At 47.7% G+C, this 13261-nt stretch overlaps 1 protein-coding gene across 1 annotated transcript in view; it reads left to right on the top strand.

The window, feature by feature from the left end:
• Positions 1 to 47: 47 nt before the first annotated feature.
• kra (basic leucine zipper and W2 domain-containing protein kra) overlaps positions 48 to 13261 on the top strand; it is a 30341-nt gene continuing 17127 nt past the window's right edge. The window contains exons 1-3 of the mRNA XM_075692524.1: positions 48 to 143; positions 2933 to 3003; positions 3546 to 3722. Of these exons, the coding sequence (XP_075548639.1) occupies positions 2943 to 3003; positions 3546 to 3722 (238 nt within the window). The 5' untranslated portion in view covers positions 48 to 143; positions 2933 to 2942. The remainder of the gene's footprint in view (positions 144 to 2932; positions 3004 to 3545; positions 3723 to 13261) is intronic.

The raw sequence follows: 13261 nt of genomic DNA, 5'->3' as shown, positions 1-13261 counted from the left end.
ACGTAGTCAAAAATATTATAAAAAATAAAAAATTTGCTACGGCAACAAATTTTTTTTGGTTTTGGTTTTTATCTTTAGGTGTGCAGCAGCGCTCGTCCACACGACGTATTGGGGTTAGGGCTGCGGAACTTGAGAAACTTTCAGTAAGTATTTTCACCATATTATGACTACGTGTTATGGCTGTTATTATCGAATAACGTGTAGGTATTACAATTCGCATGTCGTTTTAACGGAAGGGCTCTTGGCAGGTAACGCTGGGCGACGCACACGGTGGTGTGCTCCCTGAACGCTATTAAGCCTCGTCGCTTTGCGCCGTTGTGAGCCAGTTTTCTTCCGAGTGCCGTGATTCAAGGCGTGTACCGGCATTGCCGGCGTCCGTGTTGCATGTGGGTACCCGCGACCATATCGTCGTGGGGAGAAGATAAAAGACCGAACGCGCGATTTAAACATTTCATTCATAACTGACGTCGCGAACATTTTATTGCGCAGTGTGGTAGGCCTCGCCGTCGGAAACTTCGCGTGTGATTCAACGCCGAGTGCGTCCCCGATTCAGCGTCTGCTTGTGCAGCTTGTGTGAAGGGCGAACTTTCTGCCTCGCTTGAAGGCATAGGTGCTTATGGACGTTTTCGTGCAACAGTCTAGCTTTTAGCTTCTAGCCGCGGCCAACCACATTTGTGGTTGAAGTAATTCTAACTGCGCAAATACATTCATTCAGAACCCTTCCGGTGTTGATGCCGGTAGACAACTCAGTCGCCGGCTGATGATCCTGCTCGTGTTTAGCGCTGGCTCACGCATGAACACGTGATTCACGCCGGTGTCACGTATATTCCCGCCGTGAAAATCACACTGGGAAAAGACTTGTAACTTGCGGCGATGCCAGCGGTGTACTCCGCCGCCCGTCCTTCTGCACACCCCCTTTATTTCCTCTACAGCGCGTACGCGGGTTCAACGATAAGCATGGCGTGTAGCAAGCAGGAATACTGTTCTTTCATTTCTTTTTTTCTTTGACGAGGCTTCACACTTAACTCGAGCATGGAGGATATACTTATGGTTGACTGGTAGACGATATGCAGGCAAAAGCGGTCTCCGTCCGTGCGGCGACCCCTAATAACCAGTCTCGGGGTAGCCGGCGTTCTTTCTGCGTTTTTTCTTTTTTTTTTTTTTTTTTGCTATTGCGTTCTGTAGTTGCATCTCTTGCCTGTAGCTCTCGCTTTTTTTTTTCTTCCGTTATTCTTGCCACTGTCGCCGGGCGACCTTGGCCAATGGTGCCGATTCACGCAAGAGGCATCCTCGAGTTTTCTTCCATTTTGCTTTGAGTGCCTTGTGGCCTGGAGGCATGTTGCCACGGTACACTGATACTGTAATGCCTGTTACGAGTGTCAGCGGTAACAGTAGTATTTTGCGCTGTGCTCGTTTTAGTACGCAGTAATTACCTCTCGGTGGCGCCGCTCACTGCGTGACAGAACCCGTTTGACGAGGAAGCGCAATTTGCTCCTCCGTCGGATGCCTCAGCTGGCCGTTTGATAATGGATGAGAGTGGCAACGTGCTTCCGAACTTGAAGCTTTCGTCTGTACCCATTATTTTCCCCCCCTTTTATTGGGGAAGTGGGGGGGGGGGAGCTTAGTTTTCGGTTCAGTTTGTGTGGCTTAGTCAAAATATATAATTTACCTTTGTACTCGGCAATTTAAGCGAGCGAAGTGTTGCTAATGGTCCTTTTCGATTGAATGCCTTTTACTAAAAGCTGTTAAATAGTAGCGAAAGGGTTTGAAATTTGTACAGACCTTGAGACACGAAATGAGTGAATATTTTGTTATCACTTACTATCTTTTGCTAGGCATGAGATAAAAAGGTAATGTCAAGAACAGCCACTATGTTTTCATAACCCTGTTGACTTTTTATCTTGCAAGTTTCCTGCACACGCAATATCACAAACAAGAAAAAAATGTTGCAATCTCTACTGGCTTTGTAAATAAGCACAGGAAGTGAAGTTCATGCATATGCGACAGCGTAATGGCAGTCGCATAAAGAATCTAGCATCAAATTAGTTTGGCACTCCAGATATTTTGTTTGCCATAGCCCTGCTTTTGCTTTGGAACATTAAACCCCATTACTTGTTTGATAAAGCCATGATCACTGAAGGCATTATCATTCCAGTTAATATTGTTTCCTTGATAAATGCAGTCGCCCAAACAATTTGCCTTTACAAACAATTAAAATTTACAAAGTAATTTGCAATCTTGTGTCAAAAACTATAAAAAAACGCTTCCTCTTCGCAATGTCATGAGCTGCTACATTGTGAGCAGGCGAACGAGCCCAACAGGAGTGAGTGATCTTGTGATCATGTGAACATTGTCAGTTGTACTGTAATTGCTAATTTTAGGTAAATGATAAATAACATGTCTGCAATTACAAAAAGTCCAAATAAAGTATTTTATCATTGCCGCTTCCGGTCTACGCATGACAATGCGTAAATACTGTGGCCACCATGAGGTGCCGCAACGAGCTCTATCGCCGGCGAGATGCTCTGATGTGTGCTTTGGTTCCGCTAAGTGACATAGCTGCAGGCGCCCAAACAACCATCTCGTGTTGAGTGAGTGAGTGCTGTAGTCGCCTGATCTAGAAGTAGTCATAAAGTTGAAAAAAAAAACTAAAAATACTTTGGGCGAGGCCTTGCTCCCTTGCCACCTCATCTGCCCTGTGTAGCTTCCGGCCTGCTAGTGGAGACAGGAGAGAGAGAAAAATCTGTGCATTGGTGCGATAGCTACCTCTAATCCTGCTTATACTTCAAAGATTCCTTTCTTTTTTTGTCAAGAGATTCGTGAGGCAACGCCCTTTAATAGCCAGGCCATTTTATGATTTGTTAGAAAAGTGCTTCAGGGCCCCTTTAAGGGTAATATTGCTGATTGTTTTTTGCCTCTACTATTCTTGCAGCTGCTTTTGTATGAGTCAGAAACCCGAAAAGCCGACACTATCAGGTCAGCGTATCAAGACCAGGAAAAGAGGTCTGTGTACTATTTTGTGCTTTCTTTTTCTTGTGATGCATTGAGCTCAAACAAGCAAGGCCTTCTATGTGTACTGATTTTTAAAAAGAGTGAGACTTATCTTAATTGTATATAAAATCTAAGTGAACATTTGGCATGGACCTATCTGTCGCAGTAGCTCATAGGCAGTTCCGTCGTGTTGCTGAGCACAAGACTGCGACTTTTGATTCCCAGCCATGGTGATCACGTTTCGATGGGAGGCAAAGTGCAAGAAATCTTGGATATTTTGATATAGGTGCACATTTAGGAAACTCAAGGGGTCATAATTGATGTGCAACTCTCCACTACATCTCTCATAACCCCAGTGTTGCTTTGGGACGTTCAGTCAATGTGGCATAAGCCATTATAGTCTAAAGGGATGCAAGAACTAGCTTTTCTGTTTGCCAGCCTTTGCCCATTATGTAGTGGATACAAAAGTGACCAATATAGGATGTGCTTGTTTGTGGCTGCCGCTCTCTTGGTCACTGCAAGGCTTCAACTCCCTCACTTTTTTTTTTTTGCAGATGAAAAGGAGAAGTATGACCCCTCAGGGTTCCGTGACGCCATCTTGCAGGGTTTTGCAGAGGCTGGGTCTGACCTAGATGCAGTGCACAAGTTCTTGGATGCAGCCGGCTCCAAATTGGACTATCGCCGCTATGGAGAGGTCATCTTTGACATTCTCCTGGCCGGTGGCATCTTGGGTGAGCAACCAAAGACTCGTATTGTGCTTGTGTTGTGTGCTCCTTCTCAAGCAGACTACACCAATTCCTATTCAACGACTGTTCCATCCATTGAAGTGTTGCATACTGGAATGTCGACAAAACCTGCCATATCGCCTTTAGTGGACACGTAGGCACACATTGCAGTTTCCAGTTAACTTGTACCACTGATAAGCATGTAAAACTATAAGAAGCCAACAAGCAGTGGTTTTTATGACAAAATACAGTTATGGTTGCTTCTAGAAATTCAGCCCTCTTGATCATTAAAGGCCAAACTACAGGTATGCTTGCCGGCGTGTGAAAGTTCGCGTTCGCATGCCTTGCGTTTGCCACACATTACGAGTAATGACGGTTTGAATCTACAAGACAAGCGCCAATCGCGAGTCCACTTGGCTGACATTTTCGCTTTAGTAGACGTCATTTCGTATTTTTGTGAGGCAGCCAAAACACCAATATTTGTCTGGAGGAGATGGACAGTTTCAGAATAGCATTTGTCGCTTTACGTACATTAAATGCAAGCACCTTTGCAGGACATTTTGGTGTGTGTCCTGTCAAGACCCTTAGTTTATTATTCGGGAATGCAAATGCAAGGAAGCTTTATTGAGCATGTTAAAAACTGATTTTGCTCAAAGAGAAAATTCAGCATCCGTGGAACCTTCCACTTCCAAATCCAGTGATCAAGCATGACGCAGCACATATGCCATGACAAGCTCTGCAAGCACTGGCACAGAAATCTTAATGTAGTGATTTGCGCATGGTTCATTCACAACTTGTTGCTCTGATCTCTCCCGGTTTCGCACTCATGATCACATTGTGTGATCAGTCCCAAAAAAATTTTGTTTTCTCTGGCATCATTCTATGGACATGAGTCGAAGCACCATATTACTGCGTCTTTGGCAATATTTCTTAATCCACAACATGAGTGAAATCGCATGTGAAGAACTGTTCCTAGAAGCTTTTTTCGCCCGTAGGTGGCGTCCGCTGCTGCTCTTGTCAGCACTAAGCACGATGCTGCTTTAGGCCCCTGTGATTTATAGTTCAGGGCAAAGAAATAAGCGTGCTTGCTGATTTTCTGTGAAGCAGAACTGCAGTGAAAGCTCATTAATTCTACACCCGTTAATTAGGAAATTTGGATAATTCGGACGGCTCTATTGGTCCCGGCCCAAGTGCATGTTAGTCTATGGTACCAAACCTTCGTTTATTCATCAGAATTTGGCCCCACACCACTTAATTCGGACAAATGCCGATGGCTACCGCTACACAAAAGTGTGGTAAAGCAGCGCTGGCACCACTGGAGTGAAACCGAAACCCGAGAGGCATCGCCATTGTTTTCAATTAGTGGGGGCAGTCGCAGCGTCACCGAACGTCGGTGTCTTCTTTCTTCGCTCCACTGCGCCTTCGATGCCATTTTCCCTTGGGTTGTCGAGGTGGCATCATCTCTTCTTGCGGCGTTTTCTTTTTTCGTTGTGACCATGTTTTGCATGCCACCACCATTGTGTGCTACAGTGATGGCAACGCCGGCAAAGCGGCAGAAGTACAAAGCCAATAACTTGGCGACTAAGGTGGAAATTTTGCAGGCTTTGAAGAACGTCGAATCGCGACAGCACGTTACGACCAAGCACAACATGAAGCGGAGCACATTGGGAACATACATGAAAAATGAACAACAGATTCTGCAAGCCTTCGAAAGCGAGAAGTTTCATGCATCAAGAAAGTGGTTGCAAACCGCAGCTCATCCCCAGCTCGAAGGAGCTTTGCTCCAGTGGGTTACTGACTGTCGCAACGTGCATCTGCTTTTGAGTGGACCTCTCATCATGGCACAAGGTGAGAAATATGCTGCAATGATGAACATTGAATTCAGAGCTTAAGGAGGGTGGTTCGCGAGGTTTCGGAAGAGACACGAACTCGTCTTCAGAAGCATGTGCAGCGATAAGGCCAGCATTGACGAAGGTGTGACCGCCCAGTAGAAAAATGTGAAGCTGCTTGAGCACATCGCCGTATATGAACTAAGAGACCTGTTCAATGCAGACGAAACTGCTCCATTTTATAGAGCTCTGCCCGACAAGACGGTGACTTTAAAAGGTGACCCGTGCATTGGTGGCAAGAAGTGCAAACAAAGGACAACTATGCTTCTTGCTGCCATTATGACTGGCACGGAGCGCTCGCCACTTGTTATCATTGGGAAGGCGCATAAGCCAAGTTTTTAAAACATCAAAAGCGTTCCTTTCGAGTACAGAGCGAACGGGAACGCTTGGATGGCCTCGGACATTTTTCGAGGCTGGCTGCAGCAGTTAGACTGACACTTCACATCTAAGGACCACAAGATAATTGTTGTTGACAACTGAAGTGCACATAACTGTACAGTAGAACTGAAGAGCGTCAAGGTAGTTTCTTTGCCGCCCAACACTACATGTGCCCTTCAGCCGATGGACCAGGGTATCACTCACTACAAGTTGAAGTACCGAAAGCACCTGCTACAGTGAATGTTCTTATGCAAAGAAGTTGGAAAGCTGTATGAATTGGACTTGCATCATCGCCCACATGTGGAAAAATACACCTCTGCAAGTCATCGCCAACTGTTTTCGGCACAGCCATTTTGTGAGGCCCGAGCATGTGGCAGTAGCCGACGAGGTGTCAGCAGAGTCCACCGATGACTACCCTACCTTCGATGCTGTCCTTCCCACAGATGTGAACCTTCAGGACTACATCGCAATTGATGATTGTGTCACCACGACTAGTCTCCTGACTGATGAAGAAATTATTAATGATGTTACGGGCGTCCAGGAAGACCATGATTCAAACGAAGAGTCATGCGAGGAGGTGCAGCTGCAACCTCATCGCACCTCACGAGAAGTCACGGAGGCGCTTTTGATATAGAAGGACGTTTGCCTCAGCACTTCCGACAGTTTGCTGGCTGTGAGCCATTTGGAAGAGTTAAGAAAAATTGTGATGTCAGCCGGAATCTGCGCGAAAAAGCAGACTATTGCAAAATACTTCAGTAAATAAAGGTATGCTTCTCCAATTTGATTTTAATGTTGTTTTTCCGCTTCATTTGTCAATTCGGCATTCGGATAATTCAGACATTTTTCCCAGTCCCGTAAAATCCGAATTAATGAGCTTTTACTGTACTGCCACTATTTGGTGCAGGCTCCGCTTATTCGCCATCAGATAGCTACCACTAAACATGCCGCTCACCTTTTCGTCGTAGAAGCTTCAACGTATTTTAGCAACTTGCAAACATGCAATAAGAGACCTGTATCTACTTATTGCACAAACTGACGGCTATGGATGACAGTTTTTCACTTTGCATGCTTTATTTTCGTTACATGCCATCTGTTACAAGTACCAGATGACATGCGCCGCTGAGAGCGGATATACTGAGTGCAGCTACACTTTTGCGTCATGATGCGGAGAAGTGGCGAACTATGTTCCAAACGGGTCTGTCATGTATGTCTTTCTCTGTAGGTCAGTTGGCACACCTACTCCTCTAGCAACCATAATCCTGTTGTTGCTATGCAAATGCATCTTGTTAGGCCTAGGGGTGCCGGATTGCAGAACGGTCTCAAGTTAGATGAGCTGTGTTGTCATAACTAACACTTCAGGTGAGTTTAGAGAAAGTGAAAACTTGTTTCAATCGTTCGTGGCGATCAATGCGAGTGAGGACATAGCCATCACGAGAATTCATGCTGAAGCAGGAGCCATGGGTGGCGCCATGTCACAGTGCTATTTCTTATTGTGCATAAACATTGGGTATCTGTGCTCACTTTGCGCTTCGATGCATACGATCTGTCCTGCTTCATCTACGCATGCGTGAGGCGCACGGGTGCAAGCTTTCACGTCAAGCTCTCACCGAGGCGACCGATGTGCGCTAGCGTCAGTTGAGCGAAAAGTGCATCGTCTCAGAAAGAGCGCACCCCTAAAGCGCATGCCAATTGGAGCCGTCACGTGGAGCTCCGAACGACGCCAGATACCATTCCAGCCCATCGCGTGCCAACTGCCCCGGACATTTTGCTTCGCAACAGCAGTGATGTACTGGACTAGGACGATGCATGGTGCTGTTGTTGCATAGTGTTGTTGGACACCCAGGCGGGTGTCCGGTCTTGTACGGGGGGGAGTGTCGGGCCCTTGGGTCCTCCCTGCAGCGCACACGGGGGAGGCCTTTGAAACGCGCGCCACAGCGGCACTCGTCGCATGGAGCATGCGCACCGATCGCGTATCGTGAGAACTCGCGCGGGGAATGCCGGGAAGGCGGCTGCCCGATAAGAAGGCAGCTGAGACGGCACTCGGGGCTGTTTGCGGGGCGCGGGCCTGGGGAGGCGCTGGTGGGGCGTGGCCCGTCTAGGTTTCTTTCCGAGCGTGCTGCAGAGCAGGGGGAAAAGCGTCTTTGTATTGTGTCTGCATGAAAGAGTGCTCTTGTTGTTCGTTTTTGGGACCATCTGCGCGCCTGATTCGGTGCTTGCTTGCTTTCTGCGCTTTATGCATCCTGTTATCGCCCGAAAGATTGTGTTGGTTGATGGTTTGTAGCGGCCATTCTTTCGTCGCTCCCTTTGGCTTGCATATTTTGTTGCCTCGCTGTTTTGCTGCTTGCTTCTTTGCTTTTGCTGCTTTTTGCTGCTTTGCTTCTTTGCCTTGTTCTTTTCTGCTATTGGCCGCGAGGCTGCGGTAATTTTGAGTTACATTCTATCGTAAATTAAAGCGGTCTTTGTTCCTTGCGCCTTTGGTCCTTTGTCGTGCTGGTCGCGGCTCGCGGACCCCCTGAGCGAAGGCGAGGGGCCTTCAACGTGTACGTGTAGTTTAACCTTTAGTCGGATTTCTCGGACTTCCTATTGCCCTTGAAAATGTCTGGAAAATTGGGCAGTCTAAAAAAAATGAATGCATGCCTTTTACTGCCCCTAAGGGCTCAAATCACCCCAGGCACGTCCCAGATAGCTCTGAAGGTTTGGCAGTACAGTTATAAGGCATATCAGTGCTCATACTGTGGCAGGAGACTTTGGGTGCATGCATGAGTTGATAATTATTACATACAATGGAACCCTGTTAATACGTTCCTCCCTGTTGCGTTTTCCTGGTTGCTACTGAAATCCCATTGACTCCCATGTATTATGTTGCCATTACTTAGTGGGCTTCTTTGGTTTTCCACTTCTGGCTACCCGCAGGCTGCCAGAGCCAGCCAGTGTGTCTTCGTTTTTCTTGGGTTGCTCCGCCCACCGCGCCACGCACTTCCACCGGGCGTTCATTTTGCTTGGGCTGGACGGTTCTGGCTACCCGCAGGCTGCCAGATCCTGCCAGGACGATTTTGGTCTGGCTGCTCTCTGAAAGTTCTCTGGCTAGCAGACGACTAAAAGAGGCGATGGGCGCTCGCCGCCGTCATTGCGGACACTTCACGGATTGCAACGCGGGCGCTTGAGGACTTAAACTTACCTCGCTCAGCCGACTATCTATGGTCATCTTCAGATTTCCTTACTTTTAGCGTTATCTTTTAGGTGCTAAAGCTCCGTTCCACATTGCGAAGTGGTGTGATACGAACAGTGGTGAATCGTTAGAAGCTTTTGTCTGTGTATGTATGTGTGTCCCCTGAAGGCTTCTTCACGGCGGTGATCAGCGTGCCGTGCTCTCATGCGTGCACGTTATCTGCATCGTGTTCCATGCAAGTTGTAGACGCTCATTCACACATTGCGATACATTTTGGGTTCGTCTTCCTCTGGGGGCGTTCCTTTTTACCTATCTCGCTTATGTATATATCTTCTTTTTCGGCAGTTAGCGCAGGCTTTGCAGCTAGCCCGTGTTCGCCCCGTCTCTCTGTCGTATGCTTGGGTGCCAGCTCGAAACCGATATGTATTCGAACTGCAGGCCGTTGATCTGAGAATGCACTGATTGAGTAATAGGCACACGTAAATTAGAAACACGTACATTGGCTTCTTGCTCTCATGATCGCGACCAATGTTATTTTTCGTGTGAAACATTTCACTGGTTACAGGCGGTGTGCATTTTCCATGCGCCAGCCACGTCCCCAGCTCCTTAGGGTCAAAATGAGAAGCCCCATCAGCCACAAAAAACTTTCTAAAATCGAAGCCCAAGCAGGTCGGCACAAAATTTTATGCGTATGAGACATACCCGATAACCTGCTTTTTTGCGTCTTGTGAAGTGATGGCATAATGCAAACACATCAATGTCGCGGGTGGGTAACATGATAGCTGTGAGCACGGATCTTTGCGCTATCGCTTTCGAGTATACAATCGTGCGATTTCGCGTCTTGTCATCGGACGCGTTGGAAGCCATTTGTTGCGCTGCGCAAGGTGAGGTTGGCCCATAGCGTGTCCTGTGCCAAGTCCCGTGAAAGGGATTGTATCCCTGAATGCAACTATATATTTTCAAGCTGGGAACGCATAAATGGGCCGACTATGCCGAGCGCGCGCCGGACTCACTGGGCGCTGCCATGCTGGTAGCATGGTTACATTTGGTCAGCTGTCCCGGCTTTCGATTTTGCAAACTTCGGGCAGGTCCGGGTTTTCTTGGGATTCCAGCCGACGCAACTTCCTATCAGGACCTGAACTAGCTGGCTGCCAGTGGGCTGCCAGAACACCGAAAATCGAAGAGGCCCAGTATTGGAGAAAATTGTCTGAAGAGGCTGCATACCTTAACCTATTAGGCACCAAATCAAAGCAATTCAAATCGCTTGCCCCCAATTGGGGTGTGGTGACGTTGCATACACTATCACTGCCCTTTACTGCCGTCAGTGAGTACAAGCGGTGCCCGACATATGGCGCTATGATTTTCTGCACAAAGCGCGAACGTGCGGCCATGGAAAAACCGAGCCAAGGCATAGTGCTGGATTTGCTGCTGCAGCTGCCCATGTCCAAGTGGCGTGGACTGTTCGGGAATCACTCTACATCACGTGGACACAGCGTTCTCTGCTACTCACAGTTTGTGACTTTTGCGAGTCGGCAAAGGCAGCACAGCACTACACTATTTCAAAACTACTGAAACGCCAAAGTGCGGGCGGGCGGTGCAAAGTGGAGAAAAAACCTGACCGCCTGCGTCATTGTCAAGAGTTGCAAGAGCTAGCCTCTTATTTTGCTAGCGCTTGTCCATTATTTAGTGAATCGAAAACAGGCCAATATAGCATGTGCTTGTTTGTGGCTGGCACTCTCTTGTTCACTGCAAGGCTTCAATTCCCTTAGTTTTTTCTTTTTACAGATGAAAAGGAGGAGTAGGACCTCTCAGGATTGCAATTTACTTTCACAGTTCCAAACTCAATGAGTTTGTTTTTCAAATATAAGATAGAACTGAACAAGTAGAATTTTTTTGTCTTGTAATATTATGAGTCGTTGAGTACTGCAGTGACAGAATTATGTGGAATGGCTTCGTCATCAGGATAGTACTTGAATGTCCCGGGGAGTCTCTAATCATGTCCTGCATTTACCTCATTTTCTCAATTGCTAAAGCTCTGTTTGCAATATTGTTGACACCTTGGATATCTCTAGCACTAAACTGTCACTTTAGCTTAAAGGCCGCCCCACATTCAGCGTTTCTACCGGCGTTTTTTGGCGTTGCGTCTCCCGGCGTGGTCGCATGAACGGCGCCAGAGAGGGCGTCCAGCCACACGAGCGGCACGCGGACCAGCGCCAGCGCAGCGTCGCACAATGTGACCAGATTTATTTTACCAGATACCTCCTAAGCTAATTGTGTAATATCAATGAAAAGAGCTGTCATAAGTATTCTTCAATGCAATACTTATGCCTTTTGCATAGTTTTACGCTAAATAAAATATTCAGGGCTGTGTAGAAAAATTACACAAGGCTAAGCTTCAGAAAACTGGCAGCAATATCGGCGTGAACATCACGAGCGGTCGGCGCGTCGGCGTGCGAAGCTGAGCATCGAGGGTTCTTTATTCTATGATAGAGGGGGAAGTAGGTGCTTTTTATTGCTAGACGCCATACGCCACATCATGGAAAGAAGGCAGCAGCTTTTGCTGCTAAAAAAGAAGCTCCTGCTTCTCATTTGGTACACCCGGCAGGACGATGGCGGCGACTTCAATCCACAAAACGTTTTTTTTAACACGATTCTTGTGTTCCTTGTGTTTGGTCTGCCACAATATCGGCCTTGCTTCTACAATGGCTATAAGAAGCTCGTTATCGATGTTCGCCGGTAGCATGATTGAAGCAACCAAACAAACAGCAATGGCGGCGCGAACTGCGAATCTGCGGAAGTTTCTTGCAAGAGTTGCCAGCAGCGCGGCCACGCCCTGCCACGCGCTGATTGGTCGGCGCTGTCGAGCCGCTTCCGACGGCGGCGGCGAGATCTGGTGTCCCTTGAGCACGACGTTTTGGCTTGGCGCCAGCCTCAGCGTCGACGCCGAGCGACGCCGGGTGACAAAACGCCAGAAAACGCCGGGAAAACGCTGAATGTGGGGCGGCCTTAACTCCACATTTGTCTTTAGTGTCCCTTTAATGCCCAGTCCTGAAATCTACTCATCATGGGAAGTTGTACCAGTATCACCAGTGATGAGTCACTTGTTCAGCCCATGTGCTCCCCCCACTGTCAAAGACGAGTTACGATCGGCGTTGATAGAAAGCTGCCTTCAAAGCAGCTTATTTTAAAAAAAATTTTAGTTGTGACCAGGAACCAGTCAAGTAATGTATTTTCAGAATTTGAATGACATAGCATATGTTATGACACCATAAAAATTCTGGGAACTTGGAATGTTTTTCTCTAAATTATTTGGGGTTAAAGGGTAAACTGTACATGCATGCATGTGCCGTCCCCAGTCATAGTATGAGCACTGAGATGTCTAGCTGTGCTGACAGCCTTTCAGAGCTGTTTCTGACATTGCTGTGACAATTAGTGACCATCCTCACTTTTACGTTTTCCCAGCTGTTAAATTATTTTTCCATGGTCCTTTGAAAAATGTATCAACAGTGTTCTGCCCTGTGACAGTGGCCTCCTTCCATTTTTGGTATGCTTCACTGCAATATATCCCCTCATGTCGGCCTGGTCCAGCGCCATGTCGGGCTGGTCCACCTCTATCGGTACTAGATTTGTGAGAGTTGACAGGACTGATCGAAATGATAAAGCGGCGCAGACAGAGGGAACGGCAAGAAAAGCAGCGCATATTTCATGAAGTGCAAAGCATATGCGAAGATCCGGCCAATTAGCCAGGCATATGCACTGTGGGGTCTCTCACACCCGTACTCTTGGGACAAAGGAACGACAACACAGTAGTGCAAACAATCACAATGGCATTTATTGCACCTTTCATAGATCAGTGCCTGCTAGCCGAGCTGCTATCCACAAAACATGCCGATGGGCGCGCGACAAATCTAGAAGTCTGACTCACCGCGACCGGAAGCGAGCGAATATGTTCGCCCCATGCTGGATCCCAAGGCCTGGTCGTTCGCGTGTATGGTCACGCGAATCGTGGCGCGTTCGAGGGCGGCCACGCGAGGCGGTCTCGCAGAAGCATGGGTCGGCGCGCACGCGGGAGACGTCCCCGCCGCGCGCCGACCCGCCGGGGAAGAGGG

The sequence above is a fragment of the Dermacentor variabilis genome, chromosome 5, assembly GCF_050947875.1.
Source record: "Dermacentor variabilis isolate Ectoservices chromosome 5, ASM5094787v1, whole genome shotgun sequence".
NCBI classification, from domain to species: domain Eukaryota; kingdom Metazoa; phylum Arthropoda; class Arachnida; order Ixodida; family Ixodidae; genus Dermacentor; species Dermacentor variabilis.
Note: the sequence above shows the minus strand (reverse complement) of the source record. Positions and strands in the feature narration are given on the sequence as shown.